The following is a 14684-nucleotide window of genomic DNA, read 5'->3' on the forward strand; positions in this document are numbered from 1 at the left end:
GCTAGGTACCATGAATATGTATTGGCATCAGACATGATGTGACGATATTCTTTTACGGAGAACCTATCAACCTTATTCAGTCGAATTCTAGTAACCGCAGTTTACATTTACATAATATACTAAACTATACTAAAGTATGATTATGTCACATTACGTGAGCTACTGAAGTATAAAACATTGGTTTGGGATGAAATACCGATTATATTACTTTATGTATTTGCCGAATTTATTATTATTCTTATATATGTTACCGAAGTTTTGCTATACATTGAAGGTCGATTTGTGGATCTGATATGAAACATACATTTGGTTATTGTTACATTTCATTCCACATATCGTATCGTATCATGTCATGTTATGCTAGCGAGGAGACTGATAGTTCGTCTATGTTACGGAAACTCTCAAGTTACAGTCTAACTTCTTCGTTACGTCACGGTGATCTACAACATCCTTGAAAGTCGCTCCCCGCTTCCGCGCCGCTTCTGGCATTATAAAATCTGACACACAAGGCATTGCTCTGAATCCAATTCCTCAAAATTTTTACCCTCTTCCACAAAAAGGACAAACCGTAAACCAGGTGTTCAGTTATTCCGGCACTGTAGCGTGCGTGTTTTGCGATCGTAATTTAATGTCTACACGTTGCCCAGGGGCCGTATTTTCGTCAATACTACCAGCCAACACCTGTCTTTGCAACGGAAAAAACACAAAGAAAAAAAACTCCCTTTCATTGCTGCCCTAGACCTATATCCTAGTACAGTCCTCCCTGTGTTGATGTAACCGTAACTAGGTACGATCACGCGAACACCCCAGTTTGGTCAATAGTGTGTGACGTCACAGCTAGCGCAGGCGCGCTCGGCGTCGCTGTCTGACCTTTACATCGTTTGTTTACGGCCCGATTACAGCTTGAAACGTCACATGTTTCAGAGATTATGCTGATTTAACCACGTATTCGTGCTGCATGGGATATGTTATAGCGGCGTTAAAGTTTATGGTTGCACGATTTGAATAAATACCATTTTATTTAATGCAATATTTTGAACACAATGTTTCATGACTGTTTTATGTTGGCATATATTTGTGCATATATTCGGCAGGCGGAGTAATTGATTTAAGGGACATAAGAAAAGGTGTTTGTTAACGTAGCTATCAGTAGGTACCTAGATGGTTGGTAACGTAGGTAGGAGTATATAATATTTATATAATATTAATATTACATAGATAGACTATCTATGTAATAAGACTGATAAGCTAGGTTCTTTTCAATTTAGAAAATCTTAACCAAACGCCAATCCTATCATGATTCATGCTTTGATAATTAGCTCCATGCATGTTTTTTTATTTTTTATTGTTGTAACCATAATTTATATCGTTTGAACACCGGAAAAAATAAAAATATTTTTGTAAACCTTTACATAATTTTATTAAATAATTTAAAATGTTGAAAAATTTTAAGCGATTAAAAAACGCTCTTAATTTATGGCGCGAATTCGACAGAGCGTGATGACGTCACACGTTGGACGCTCCAAGTGACGTTTGCTACTAATCACACTTATGTGAACTAATCTGTCGAACGCGTGACGGCACGTGACGTTTCGCGCGTTTCGCTTACTAGATTTTCGCGGGCAAATTTTTGTACTTTTTATTTATTATTTTAAGCAATTAAATGATAATTTAATAACGAGAATGCATTTGTAACATAATATAACGGTAACAAACATCCGAATAAAAAATATTTCGTTCAAATATAAACGCGGTTCCCTGAGCCAGAAGGCGAAAAATCTCCTTATATGATCCTGTTTTTCTAAGAGGCGTTGATATTCGTAGACGTGGAAAAAATATATGTAGTTCTTGACTATATTATCTTTAATATCATAGCTTCCGATACACGAATTATGACACTTTGCTCGATACGATTAATTCCCAAAGTAACCTCTACCTCGGACTTTTAGTCCAACTTTACTCGGTTATTTATTATGTGATACTATAAACAAAAAAAGAAGAAAAAACAATCTTAACTTAAATAGTCATTTCATAGCTTTCGAATTTCGATATTGTAGGGTAACGTTTATAAAATAAATAAAAATCGACAAAATTCGATCAAAATTGACACTTGGCGGGCATGATCTTTCCCGTTCTTTCTTGCGAAATGGGACAGAGACAGCGGCAAACCGATGGAACGGCCTTCATGCATGAGGCTAATTGATCAGGCCACTGTGTTCTTGATGTAATGTAATCATGCATAAATATAGGAAACTAACCTAAATGTTTCGCTGTCACCCTGACAGGATAAATTAATATATAATCCAAATTATACATCGTCAAACTTTATTATTCCATAAAACCTCAGTTAACGAGCAATCGCACACACGATAACCTCAAAATCTCCATCGTTACAGAGACACACACCAGCTGGATTTGCCGCCGTTCGGCAAATACGCCACCGGCATATTCTTCCTCGACAAGCTTCACCACCAGGACATAGAGAAGAAATTCACCGAGCTGGCCGAGAGCCTCGGCCTGCGTGTGCTGTGCTGGAGGACTGTGCCCACCAACAACTCCACCATCGGTTAGTGGCACCTTTGTATGTTAGTTAAAGATGGAGGCAAACGTAAAGACGGTAGCTAACGATCTGTAGGCCACTGCTACTCGTAACTATTTTAATACTAGGTGCTTTATAGTATGAATTTTTTCAAATGATTTTTACGCCTCACACCCTAATCTGTTAAACAAAAGCCTTTGTTTCTTTTGTTCAACGGTTACCAATGCTCAATGCTACCGCTACTGACTGAACGGGAACAAACTCGTTTAAAAATAAATTATACCGTCCTATTTATATGGTACAAATTTATGTAGCAGCGTTCGTCCTTCATTACCCAAACTCGTTATCTCAGAATGAGCTGTTACATTTTGAACCTTAATACTATCAGGATAGTTGCTTTTTAACGACATAGTTGCTTTGCCACGCGCTCGGCAAAACACTAAGGCGCCTCTCCTTAAAAGAAACAACGGCTTTTTTTAACGAGAAAATTCATACTATACTTAAAATACGAGCAAGCCACGGTTCATTCTCTGGTAAAGAAAGGACGCTTACCATGAGAAATTTCATACATTGACCCGCCTGTTTCTATCTTTATCGCACGCGTGTAATTATATAGCTGTCCCGCCCATGATGCCGGCTGTCAATGTCACTGTGCGAGCGGGACAGCAATATAATTATGCGCGTGCGATAGAGATAAGAACAGGCGAGTCAATTGTCGAAATTCCTCGTGGTAAGCGTCTTTTGTTATGAGATAGTCAATTGTTGCTATTTATGCGCGTTTCATGCGTGGTGAGCTTCCGTCTCGAGTTCCCGGCAAACTCGGTTCTCCATACAAACGTAGTTATGCTCTCATTTTAAAACGACAGATTGCTCTGAAACGTTGTACTTACAATAAGATAAGGTATATCTAGGTCTGTAATTAATGTATGTAGGTTTAGATACAATAGTTAAAAAAATACAGCGAATTTAAGTTTTTCATACAAAACTTGTTTTTGCTCTATTTCGTTTATTTTATATACTAGAGCTACTAGTTACAGACCTAGATATACCTCATGTCATTGTATGTGCAAAGTTTCATTACAATCCAACACGAAGTTTTAAAATGAGAACGAAACTCCGTTTACTTAATGTTTCAAATGGCCTTTGTCAAGAGTGAAGATTGATTCGAACATTCAATTTAAAATGATTTGAAAGATTCTTTCGAAGGGATGTCTTAAATCGTGTATTAGAAAAGGCAAACTAATTGCTTTTAATTTATCTTCTACGAGACACTTCTACAAAATTGTTTTAAAATAAGTACTTCTACAGAATAGTGACTGGTATTCACGGTGTTGAGATTTCAGCTCGATGCAATATAACAATCATAACAATGCATAATTTTAGGATGTATGATTATGCTTTTGTTTTCTTTACAGCGTTGGTTTGCAATGAAAACTAAATATGTAACTTCATATAGTCCTCCAAATACGTTTCAAGACATTCTAGTTTGTTTATTTGAGGATCTTTCAACATTTTTGCTGGAGATAGGCACAAGATACCTACATTATACACTGAACTGTAAATGTTTTATTCGATTCATTGCTTTTGTACTAAGTTATTAGACTGTTAAAAACGCATGTTATATAAATTCAGAACAAGTCAGATTCATTAACAGGCTGTTGTCTTATGATGTTACACATTTTGTTTATGTTGGAGTACCTTTGATTAAATTAACACAACGATCCCATTACGGTGATAAAATTAAATTTTAATTTTCGTATAAAACCTGCCAACGATAAGAAGTAAACTGTAAAACTGTAATTAAATACACGTACATTAACGCTGGGTAAGAAATGCTAATCATTTCTTTGAAGTTGATAACCACGATGGAGTTAGAGAATCGATGAAAATATTTTTACTTTTTTGTTCTTGTTAATTTTAATCTATGATCTCTGAAGCGACGCTCTCTTCAGACGTGTTCTTTTTACATTATTCAAAACCACGCTTTTTATTCATGTTCCTTATTCCACTAACGAAAAATACTATTAAAATGTGCCGTCGTAAAGTTTCAGAAACTTGCGAAAAATTTCAGAAACTACTCACATATTATTATGCAGAACCAAGTTTCCATTTCCAAAATTTAAACTTCCATTATGTCTTATGAAATTATCTAGACATTTCCGAAAACCTTTAATTTTTTTGTAATCTTTCCGCGACTTGCACAACCGTAATCAAAAGTACTCCCCTCGTTACCTTGTTTTGTGGACCTCCCCCTAACATTGCGTCTTTTAGAACAGGTGTTGCGATTTTTTTGCGATCATTTCAGGTCGTACCGTAGTAAACAGAATGGGTTACGGCCGACGGGTCATGCGTTGCTTGACCATCTGGTTTGTTACGTTTTAACATTTATCACTTTATCACTGTGACGTTATACGCTATTTCAAATAACACGTTTTGAACGCCACTACTATTTTACGTAACACGCCATAGTTAACCTTATTGGAATGCAAAACGGGTTCATTTTACACACTGAAACAGTACGCGTGCCTTTGGCGGTCGAATGGTTGTGACTGTCTGCAAATAATCTTTTTAGCCGATATTTTTCATTACGATATGCGTATTACCTCACGGTTTTATAGTGTGTACGAATTTTGTGAACATAACTTACTTGTTTGAGTTCATACCGCTAAATTCATGATCACACGAGTGAGTTTTTTCCCTTATCGCTCCGGTCCATACTTGACAATATACTTGGGTATTTTTTTTATGGCAACACTATCGATTTCCTTTTTTTGCCTTTATGAGACTTGATGTTATTATTGCCTATAAAAGTTATGAAATGCGCGTAATAAAATGTAACCACAATGCTAGTATGTATTGAGATACTTTTTTTTCCTAATAAAATTAAATGACGGCCACGGTGACATTTTACAAACGTCAAAAGCTTATATTATTAGTATTATTAATATCAAAGAACACCGAATTGATGTATATTATTAATTACATGAATTCTCAGGGAAATATTTTCTAATCGATGTTGTTGTCATTAATAATTTGAATTGAATACCCCATTATGTTTAATGACAGTATTAAGAGTTTGTATCGCTCGACTGGTGTATGACGTATGACTATCGCAGTTTAACACACTCATGTTGATATGCAAAAGTAATAAAATGTATACCGAATTGTGTTTCCTACAACTATATATGTAATATATATCAGCTACGTCTAAGTACTTTACACATTGTTAAGGAATAAAATCGTACGATACAAACTTAAGTACTTAATAGTAGTTTTATATTTAGTTTTTGCATTACTGGGATTCATTAATAGAACTTTTTATTAAATAGTGTTTTGACACAGATATAATATGACTAAGTATTCGGTTGCACCAATTTGTTCAACCGATCTGTCATATTCGTGGCTAGTGCAAAGATGTTACAAAAGCAGGATTGGGTAGTAAATTGGTTAATCGAATCGTCATTTTAGTATCTGGATCACGTTGGTTAAAAAATAAGTAATAGGTACTTAAATATCTTTGTGAATTTTCATAAATGCTTATTCAGCAGTACCAATAGTTATCATGCTCATTAAGATACATAGAAACAAAGCATTTATGACTAAACCCGAAATCAAAATGAAACTATCCATCCGTGTCAGAACTACATCCCCCATCGAAGTGAATGTAACTTTAAGCTGAGTGTCGTAAAGTCCAGTTTCCTCCAACCAGGGGTAAAGTTAGTAATGGCCTATTTTGGCTGGCTTTCAGGTCAGGTGGCTCGTAACTCGGAGCCATTTATGCGACAAGTGTTTGTTACCGGCGATATCGAAGACGAGACCCAACTCGCCAGGCAGGTAAGACCTTACCATGGGGACGACAAAAACACACCAATAAAGAAAGAGTATGAATTCGTAATAATCCGTTACGAATTCAAACTCGAGTATTTAAATTTAGAAGGCTTAGGCAAGGAACTCTTGGAGGATATTTTTCAGATCACCGTGTCCTGAGGCCGGCCGGACCGGGGACAGTCTACATACGAACGTAAATGTACACACCCTATATTCCCTTGTCTAGTTTGTGTGGGACGTGTTCGGAATTGTTCTTGTGTTCGCAGATCTTCGTGCTTCGCAAGCGCGCTTCGCATGAGCTGGGGGTACCAGGCGCGAGGTTCTATATATGCAGCTTGTCGTTGAGGACTGTCGTCTACAAGGGACTGCTGACTTCTAACCAACTATGGGTAAGTTACACTTGTCATCTTAAGATCGCGATATAGGGATATGGCCTAGAAATCTCTCACGGCCACCATCTCTTCTCAAATAGATTTAAATTAGCATCTCATCTCTTTGGCAAATAACAGTTTCCGTTTGGTTCCGAAGAACTAGTATTTTGCCTATAAATGAGATCAGGGTTAAGGCGAATGTTCATGTTTAGATCTAAATTTTTTAATAACTTAAAATAATGTAAAAAACCGATAAGGCGTCTAAGTATTTTTCCCAGTTCTGATCCTGCTATCCATATTGTCTTTTGGTATCCAGACTTCAGATTTCGTCATATCTAACATAAAATACCAAAAATGTATCCATACTTGGTGTACCGCAGGAGTACTTCAAGGATCTGGCGAACCCAGCGTTCACCACATACTTGGCGTTGGTGCATACTCGGTTCTCCACCAACACCTTCCCCAGTTGGGAGCGAGCCCATCCCTTGAGGTTAGTAATATTTTCGTATGCAATCATTAATAACTAAGTATAAACTTTCTTCAGCAGTAGCGAACCCTAATGTTGTGTCGGTCGCGAACTACTCACTTACTGCATGCACACACATCGTACATTTCATTGCGAAAAGCTAACGATATTTACCTAAACAATTAGCGAATGGCTGCGTATTCTCAGCGCATTCGCCCATCGGCCAGAGTTTTCTTTTCCCCAATTCTAAAGGTATTATCTAGCCTTAGCCTTAGCTTTAACCTTTAGACTTGGGGAAAGACAACTTTGGCCGATTAGGCTCGCCATAATCTACCTAGCCTTACATGTTTTATCGTTGGTTTTAGGGTGCTCGCCCACAATGGAGAGATCAATACACTGCGAGGCAACGTGAACTTGATGAAGGCTCGTGAGGGAGTGATGAAGAGCGATGTTTTTGGAGAAGGTACGCGTCAACTTATACCTGACTAATTCCCGGTTCTCGTCATACAAAACCAGTACACGAAGTGTTCGCTAGTCCTTACTCTAAGAACTTCATAGAGCCTGAACTTTAAGACGTCCGCCAAGTTTTTCGTGGAAGTTTAAATTTGGCGTGGTCGGAGTCAATTGTATTTGTGCATGGGAATTCGAGCTTCATGAAAGCTTGTAAGTAACTTGTAAATTTTTTAGCGGAAGTCTCTTTAACTCAGGCAGAGATTGACTTCCGATCTTTTAACAAGTTAAAACCTTTCACGAAACGGGTCCTAGGTGCCTTGTGTGCTAGAATTACCTAATTTCTAACATATAACACATGGCGTTGAAACTAGGTCCATGGGGTCCCAACGCGAACAGGTTATTTTTTACAGAAATCGCGAAGCGTCTGGTTGACGTAACTGGTGACCGAAGAGCTGGCGGCTTCCTCGCACAGCGTATCATTGCGATACAACGAGGAAATGCTAAATGCTTATACCTTGGTACAATGCCTCAAGGGCCTATTTTAGATTTAAGCTAGTTGTTCATTTAGTTTAGTATTTGTACAGTTACTGTAAAAACATGGTTATCAACCCGCTTTAAAATTGAATACAACTTTTTTTCCAGACCTCAAGAAACTGTACCCAGTCGTAGAACCCAATCTCTCCGACTCAGGTTCCGCTGATTGCGTTCTTGAGTTCCTTCTACACTGCGGCAACCGTTCTCTGCCCGAAGCGGTCATGACCATGGTGCCAGAAGCGTGGCAAAACGACCCTACCATGCCTAAGGAGAAGAGTGATTATTACCAATGGGCCTCTTGCGCTATGGAGCCTTGGGACGGACCGGCACTGATTTCTTTCACTGATGGACGCTATATTGGTAAGTGGTTACAGCGGTTGCCCGAAGCGATCGTGACCATGGGGTCATATTGGTCATGGAAGCGTAAAAAAACGATTACAAAGTGCCTAATTAAGAGAAGAATTGTTACAAGTTAGCATCTTGCGTTATATAGCATTGGGGTTGGGACGGACCGGCTCTAGATGCTTAATTAGCGGAAATAATCCATCCTCTAAATCTTGTCATTTAAATGAATGAATTTACGTATACACAGAAAGTTCAAAATCTATTGACAGTTTTTTGGGGTTTGGATCCTTTTCCCTAAACGACATCCAATTTAACATTACTCTTGTCTCTTTGTAAAATGTAAAACTTACTAATCTTATATTGCCACGTCGGGTCTGCTCATAATGAATGAAAATCAAACAATTTGTCAATGAAATTAAAATACTGTTCATTTATTTTAGGCGCAATTTTGGACAGGAACGGCCTTCGACCTTCTCGCTTCTATGTGACCAGTGAGAACATACTGGTGATGGCATCCGAAGTCGGAGTGTACGATGTTGACCCAGAGAAAGTTATTCACAAGGTAATTAGATTAATATTTTTGACAGACAAAAGGAAAATAAGATGCAGCCATATTTTGTTACACTATGTTGATACTTTTTTTAAATGAAAAGAGTATAGTTTCTAATAGCCGAATTCTTTGTGATAAAAACTGTTTTAATTTCAGAGCCGATTGAAGCCCGGTCGCATGTTGTTGGTAGACACGCACGATAAGAGAATAATCCAAGACGTAGAGCTAAAGATGGAAATCGCTAGCAGCCGCCCACACTCCCAGTGGCTCAGTGAACAGGTAACAGTTTGATCATAAGTAATATTTAGGCACAATGGCACCAAAATGTACTGCGCTGTTGCCGTGCTTCATCAAGACAAGACAGCTTAAGTTTAAAAACTAGTCTAGTGCATAACAACGTGACGCATATGAACCTATCTGTAAACTTACCTGTTCGCCTATACGTGCCTATACGTGCCTAAAGCAAAACAAAAGGTGTAGAGGAAGCTGCTTGTTTTATAACGAGATATGATATGATAGTCGGCCAAGGATGTTGCTGGTAGCTATGATCTAAAGATAGGTTATACATATACACGCTCCAAAATTAAGCACTCATCATGTGACAAAATTGTACAAGTTGCCTTTAGTCGCGCCCAGGCAAGCGAAAAATGTGCACGTGCTAACGAGCTCCCGCTCACCGAAAGAGAAAGAGACAAGCTTATGTTTAACAACGAGTATCTCAAAGATGAATGAAATTAGAAGGAATGTGAAAATTACTCAAAAATAACAGATTTAGAAATAAATATGGAAGTATTTTTTATGCTCCTTATGAGTATATCCTATCTATAGTTATATAATATTATTGGCTGGTAGTACATCTCATTCGCCTGTTGAAGCGTTCTACAAAATTGTCTACCGTTGTCCCGTACAAACGCAAAATCACTGATTTAAACTTTCACGATTTTTACTCATTATTATCTACAACGACGGGACTTAATCGCGTAAAATAAGTTTTAAATTTACCTCCGACGTTTCGAGGACGGCGTTGTCCCCGTGGTCTTCTCCGAGACGTCGGAGGTAAATTTAAAACTTATTTTACGCGTCGTTGTGAATAATAACAAACACAAATTTTCTGAACATGTGCAGGTAGGAGTTACCTATTTCTTCTGGGACAAAGGATCAAATCAAAGTCCAGAAAAATAATCATTGTATTAAAAAGATAGAAAAATAATCTAATAAACAAATTAAAATGCGTTTGTACAGGACACCCCGTGGAATGCTCCTGTTGCTTATGCATTATTTTCAACATTTTTCTTCGCTTCATGCATCTCTCATACGTCTTGCCGAATGCATTTTATCATTATGAATATGGCATGTGGACTATGAGCATTATTTCACCAATGGCCTCGCTTGGGATAAGTAACAAAACAACATTTGAAAAATCCTTTAATTGTTTGCCTTTTTCTGCAATACCACTTTACACAATACAATGATTTCTCGAATGGAGTGTTTGCAGAATGCCTAATCATCTATGTAATATGATGCCGTCCTAACTATTATCAAACGGGGAGCTTCATAAATTACTTTAAATATAATAAGTATGTATTTATTTCATCGAAAACCACCATATTGTTCCATTGTCTGCTATGTTCTGTGGTAAAGTAAATATCATTTCATTATTATTATCTGATTTCATCATCATTATAATTGGGTAACAATGTTTTCTGTTCTCTGTGCTGCACATTGGCGATGGGATTATATATTAAATATATGTCAGATGGTGAGTCCTCGGTGTTTGTTAGCTTGGCCGTCTTTGCCGTCAACATATTGCTTTTTGAAAACTTGGCCTTCGCATTAGGCGCATGAAAATCTTAGGGTTTCTGTTGTATTTTCGCTATGGAAAACTTAGCTTATGTGTTTCGGTTTATTAGCCTTTTTAATTTATAGTAGTAGGTAGTTCGTTTTTTAGGGTATAACAATTTGATACAATTTAAGTTTTTTTTCCAGAGACGAGTAAATAAAGAAAAATACCTGCATTCTTCTGAAATAAAAAATCCATGTGAAGTCTGTGTCCTGCGTGTTTTGTATTGTTTTTGTACGCAGCTATCTAGTAACTCGCACTCAAATAGTTTATACTTAATTATTTCGCATTTACTCGTCTCTACAGTTATCTAGTCAGACACATGTGATTAATATTCATGCTATGTTATATAACTACAGATAACGCTCGAAGACATCCACAAATCAGTAGCGGCCGAGTCGGTATCCAACGGGGCCAGTGACGTCATCACGGGCCTCACCGACCGCCGCCTCAGCCTTTACGGCTACACCATCGAGACCATCAACATGCTGCTGCTGCCCATGCTGCAGAACAAGTGAGCGACATTATGACATTACAGATAAGACTTGAGGACGATCACAAGTCAGCAGTAGCGGATTTTGGGGGTGGAGGGGTGGTTCGGGCTGAGTCCAACCATGAAAAATTTTAGGGTCCCTACTTAGGTAAGTTTCCAGTGCACTCTTCCAATTTAAACCTTTTTCAAACCAAAACCATATTGCAGAATAGGGATGGAATTGTGATTGTTAGGTAACGCTAGAGGACGTGCACTAGTCGGGGTGGCTGAGTCGGAGTCCAACGGGGCCAGTGACGTCATCACGGGCCTCACCGACCGCCGCCTCGGCCTTTACGGCTACACCATCGAGACCATCAACATGCTGTTGCTGCCCATGCTGCAGAACAAGTGAGCGACATTACCTGCAGATAACACTACAGGCAGGACGAGTACAAGTCGGCAGCACTGGTTTTTGGGGGTTGGGCTGAGTCCTTCCATGAAAATTTTTCGGGTTAGGTTGATTTCCAGCGCACTCTACGAATTCTAGCCTCTTCAACAAGGGTGGACTTGTGATTGTAGATAACGCTAGAGCTAGAGGACGTGCACTAGTCGGTGTGGCCGAGTCGGAGTCAGTTGTCGGTCATTTTTGACAAGAACTTTGAACCTGAAAACATCCAAACTTATTGTTATTGTGCTGTATTTAAATTGACGTTCTATATTTTTATTTTTACAGAAAAGAAGCTCTGGGCAGTATGGGCAACGATGCTCCTCTTGCCTGCCTGTCTCAGTTCCAACCTCTACCGTACGAGTACTTCAAACAGCTGTTCGCGCAAGTCACCAACCCACCTATTGATCCCTTCAGGTAAGCAATATAATAGACAAAAAATAAACCTGGCTAAAAATTGTGATTGGTTTCTGATCAACATTTTTATGCTGTTGTTCTGTCCCGTGGTAAGAGGGTCAATAGTGGCACTTTTTGTTAGAAGAAATGTTGAACCACTTTCTTCTAAAATCCTTAGTAGATGACCCATTATTGAAATGGCTTATCTTATAACAGTTATAACTACCACAAAAATGCATGAATATGGTAAATTTATATACCATAAAATCAGAATTTTACATTTACATGAGTACAAGGGTCACTTAAAAGTTGATACCCACTTATTTTTTAATTTATTTTATTTCTAGGGAGAAGATAGTAATGTCCCTGCTGTGTCCCATTGGCCCTGTGGCCAACATTCTAAATCCAAGCGCGGCGTTCACGCACCGCCTGTTCCTGCCGCAGCCCATACTGTCGCTGCCAGACCTATACGCTCTCAAGCATAGCACACACCGCGGCTGGAAGGTGAATATCGTAGATAGTGTCCCTGCTGTGTTTCATCGGCCCCGCGACCATACAGTCCCAGATTGTGGCGCTCACGTACCGCCTGTTCCTGCCACAGCCCATACTGTCGCTGGCTGATCTTTACGCCCTTAAGCACCACGCATCGTGGTTGGAAGGTGAATGTCGTAGATAGTGTCCAAGTTGTGTCTCATTGGCCTTGTGACAATCCTGTACCAAAGTGTGGCGTTCACCCGTTGGCCTATTCGACGCCTGGTCTCTACGCCCTCAAGAATACTACACACGATGGCTGGAAGATAATTATCATAGATAGTGTCCCTGCTGTGTTCCATTGGCCCCGTGATCATACAGTACCAGAGTGTAGCGTTCACACACCGCTTGCTCCTGCCTCAGTCCATACTGACGTTGGTCTATCTCTACGCCCTTAAGTAGTAGTAGTAGTAGTAAATCACTTTATTGTACAAAACTACTAGATAAACGACGTGTTTATATAGACCAAATGTTTCTGTATAAACTCTTAAATGGCCTTACTGATTCTTCCACTCTTCTTGAAAAAATTGTCTTTAAATTGCCTCGTATTCCCTCGCGCCACCCCCAAACATTCCATATCGATTTTTGTAGATCTAATTTCGCCAAAAATACTTTTTTTAGACGAGCCTGTCATGATTACAATGTTAATTTCATAAATCTATATATCTTCTCATTGTCTTTCGGTAAATATAGTAGTGGTCTGCGGAGCTTACTTTTTCCATAGCAGTGTAATGCTACTTTGCTTTAAAAAAAAAAAAATTGTAATTGTTCTATAGTCTTATGTAACGTATGTATGTTTGTAAGCATGTTTGATACTGAGGTACTTTATTAGTTGTGTATCCAATTGTTACTTCTGTGTATCTTCCTATTTATAGGCAGTGCCGAACAAGCCCTGTTTCTACTTGTTATCAATATCAGTATGTTATAATTAATGGAACTATAGGTCTTATTGTATATCTGCTAGTTTAAACTTATCTGTATGTGACTGTTTGTTTCCTAAATAAAAAAATAAAAAAATTGTTAACATGAAATTCATATAAATTTAGGTACAAAGGCGAGCTTAAGTATACCACGCACTGCGCCTGGAAGGTGAATATCGTGCCCTGCTGTGTCCCATTTGGCCCTGTGGCTCTAATATCTCACTTTGAGAGAAATAGTGATGGCTTTATTACATGGCGGGCACTTTTGAACCTCCTCCCGTATCTTAAAAATTGCTCGCTACGCGCTTCGCGTCAGATTATCTCCGTTATTGTTTATTGTTTTAAGCCGTATGGTATGTGGTTAACACGCAGTCGTAACATCAACTATTTATGGTCGAAGCGAGTGTCGTTCTAGCACGTTCCTCTAATTAATTCTGCGTCTAATATGTCGATTAGATTCCGCCTAAAATTACCTCCGTTAAAAATCAAATTCATGAAAACAATGCGAATAAATGTAAAATTTTCAGACAAAAGTGATCGACTGCACCTTCGACTACCGGCTAGGCGAGACCGCCCTGGAGCCGGCGCTAGGCGAGATCGCGCACCAGGCGTACTCCGCGGCGGCGGCCGGCAACCAGCTGCTCGTGCTGTCCGACCGCGCCGCCGGGCCCCAGCGCGTGCCCGTCAGCTCGCTGCTGGCGCTGGGTACGTATATACAGGATCGCGCACCAGGCGCACTGTGCGGCGGTGGCCGGCTACCAGCTGCTCGTGCTGTCCGACCGCGCCGCCGGGCCCCAGCGCGTGCCCGTCAGCTCGCTGCTGGCGCTGGGTACGTATATACAGGATCGCGCACCAGGCGCACTGTGCGGCGGCGGCCGGCTACCAGCTGCTCGTGCTGTCCGACCGCGCCGCCGGGCCCCAGCGCGTGCCCGTCAGCTCGCTGCTGGCGCTGGGTACGTATATACAGGATCGCGCACCAGGCGCACTGTGCGGC

At 39.5% G+C, this 14684-nt stretch overlaps 1 protein-coding gene across 1 annotated transcript in view; it reads left to right on the forward strand.

Annotated features, from left to right (window-relative positions):
* LOC134743182 (uncharacterized) overlaps window positions 1-14684 on the forward strand; it is an 82054-nt gene that overhangs the window by 33584 nt on the left and 33786 nt on the right. The window contains exons 4-16 of the mRNA XM_063676563.1: window positions 2397-2566; window positions 6288-6373; window positions 6634-6756; window positions 7119-7228; window positions 7570-7667; window positions 8300-8551; window positions 8977-9098; window positions 9243-9365; window positions 11286-11343; window positions 11677-11806; window positions 12132-12260; window positions 12587-12743; window positions 14218-14395. Of these exons, the coding sequence (XP_063532633.1) occupies window positions 2397-2566; window positions 6288-6373; window positions 6634-6756; window positions 7119-7228; window positions 7570-7667; window positions 8300-8551; window positions 8977-9098; window positions 9243-9365; window positions 11286-11343; window positions 11677-11806; window positions 12132-12260; window positions 12587-12743; window positions 14218-14395 (1736 nt within the window). The remainder of the gene's footprint in view (window positions 1-2396; window positions 2567-6287; window positions 6374-6633; window positions 6757-7118; window positions 7229-7569; window positions 7668-8299; window positions 8552-8976; window positions 9099-9242; window positions 9366-11285; window positions 11344-11676; window positions 11807-12131; window positions 12261-12586; window positions 12744-14217; window positions 14396-14684) is intronic.

The sequence above is a fragment of the Cydia strobilella genome, chromosome 7, assembly GCF_947568885.1.
Source record: "Cydia strobilella chromosome 7, ilCydStro3.1, whole genome shotgun sequence".
Taxonomy (NCBI): domain Eukaryota; kingdom Metazoa; phylum Arthropoda; class Insecta; order Lepidoptera; family Tortricidae; genus Cydia; species Cydia strobilella.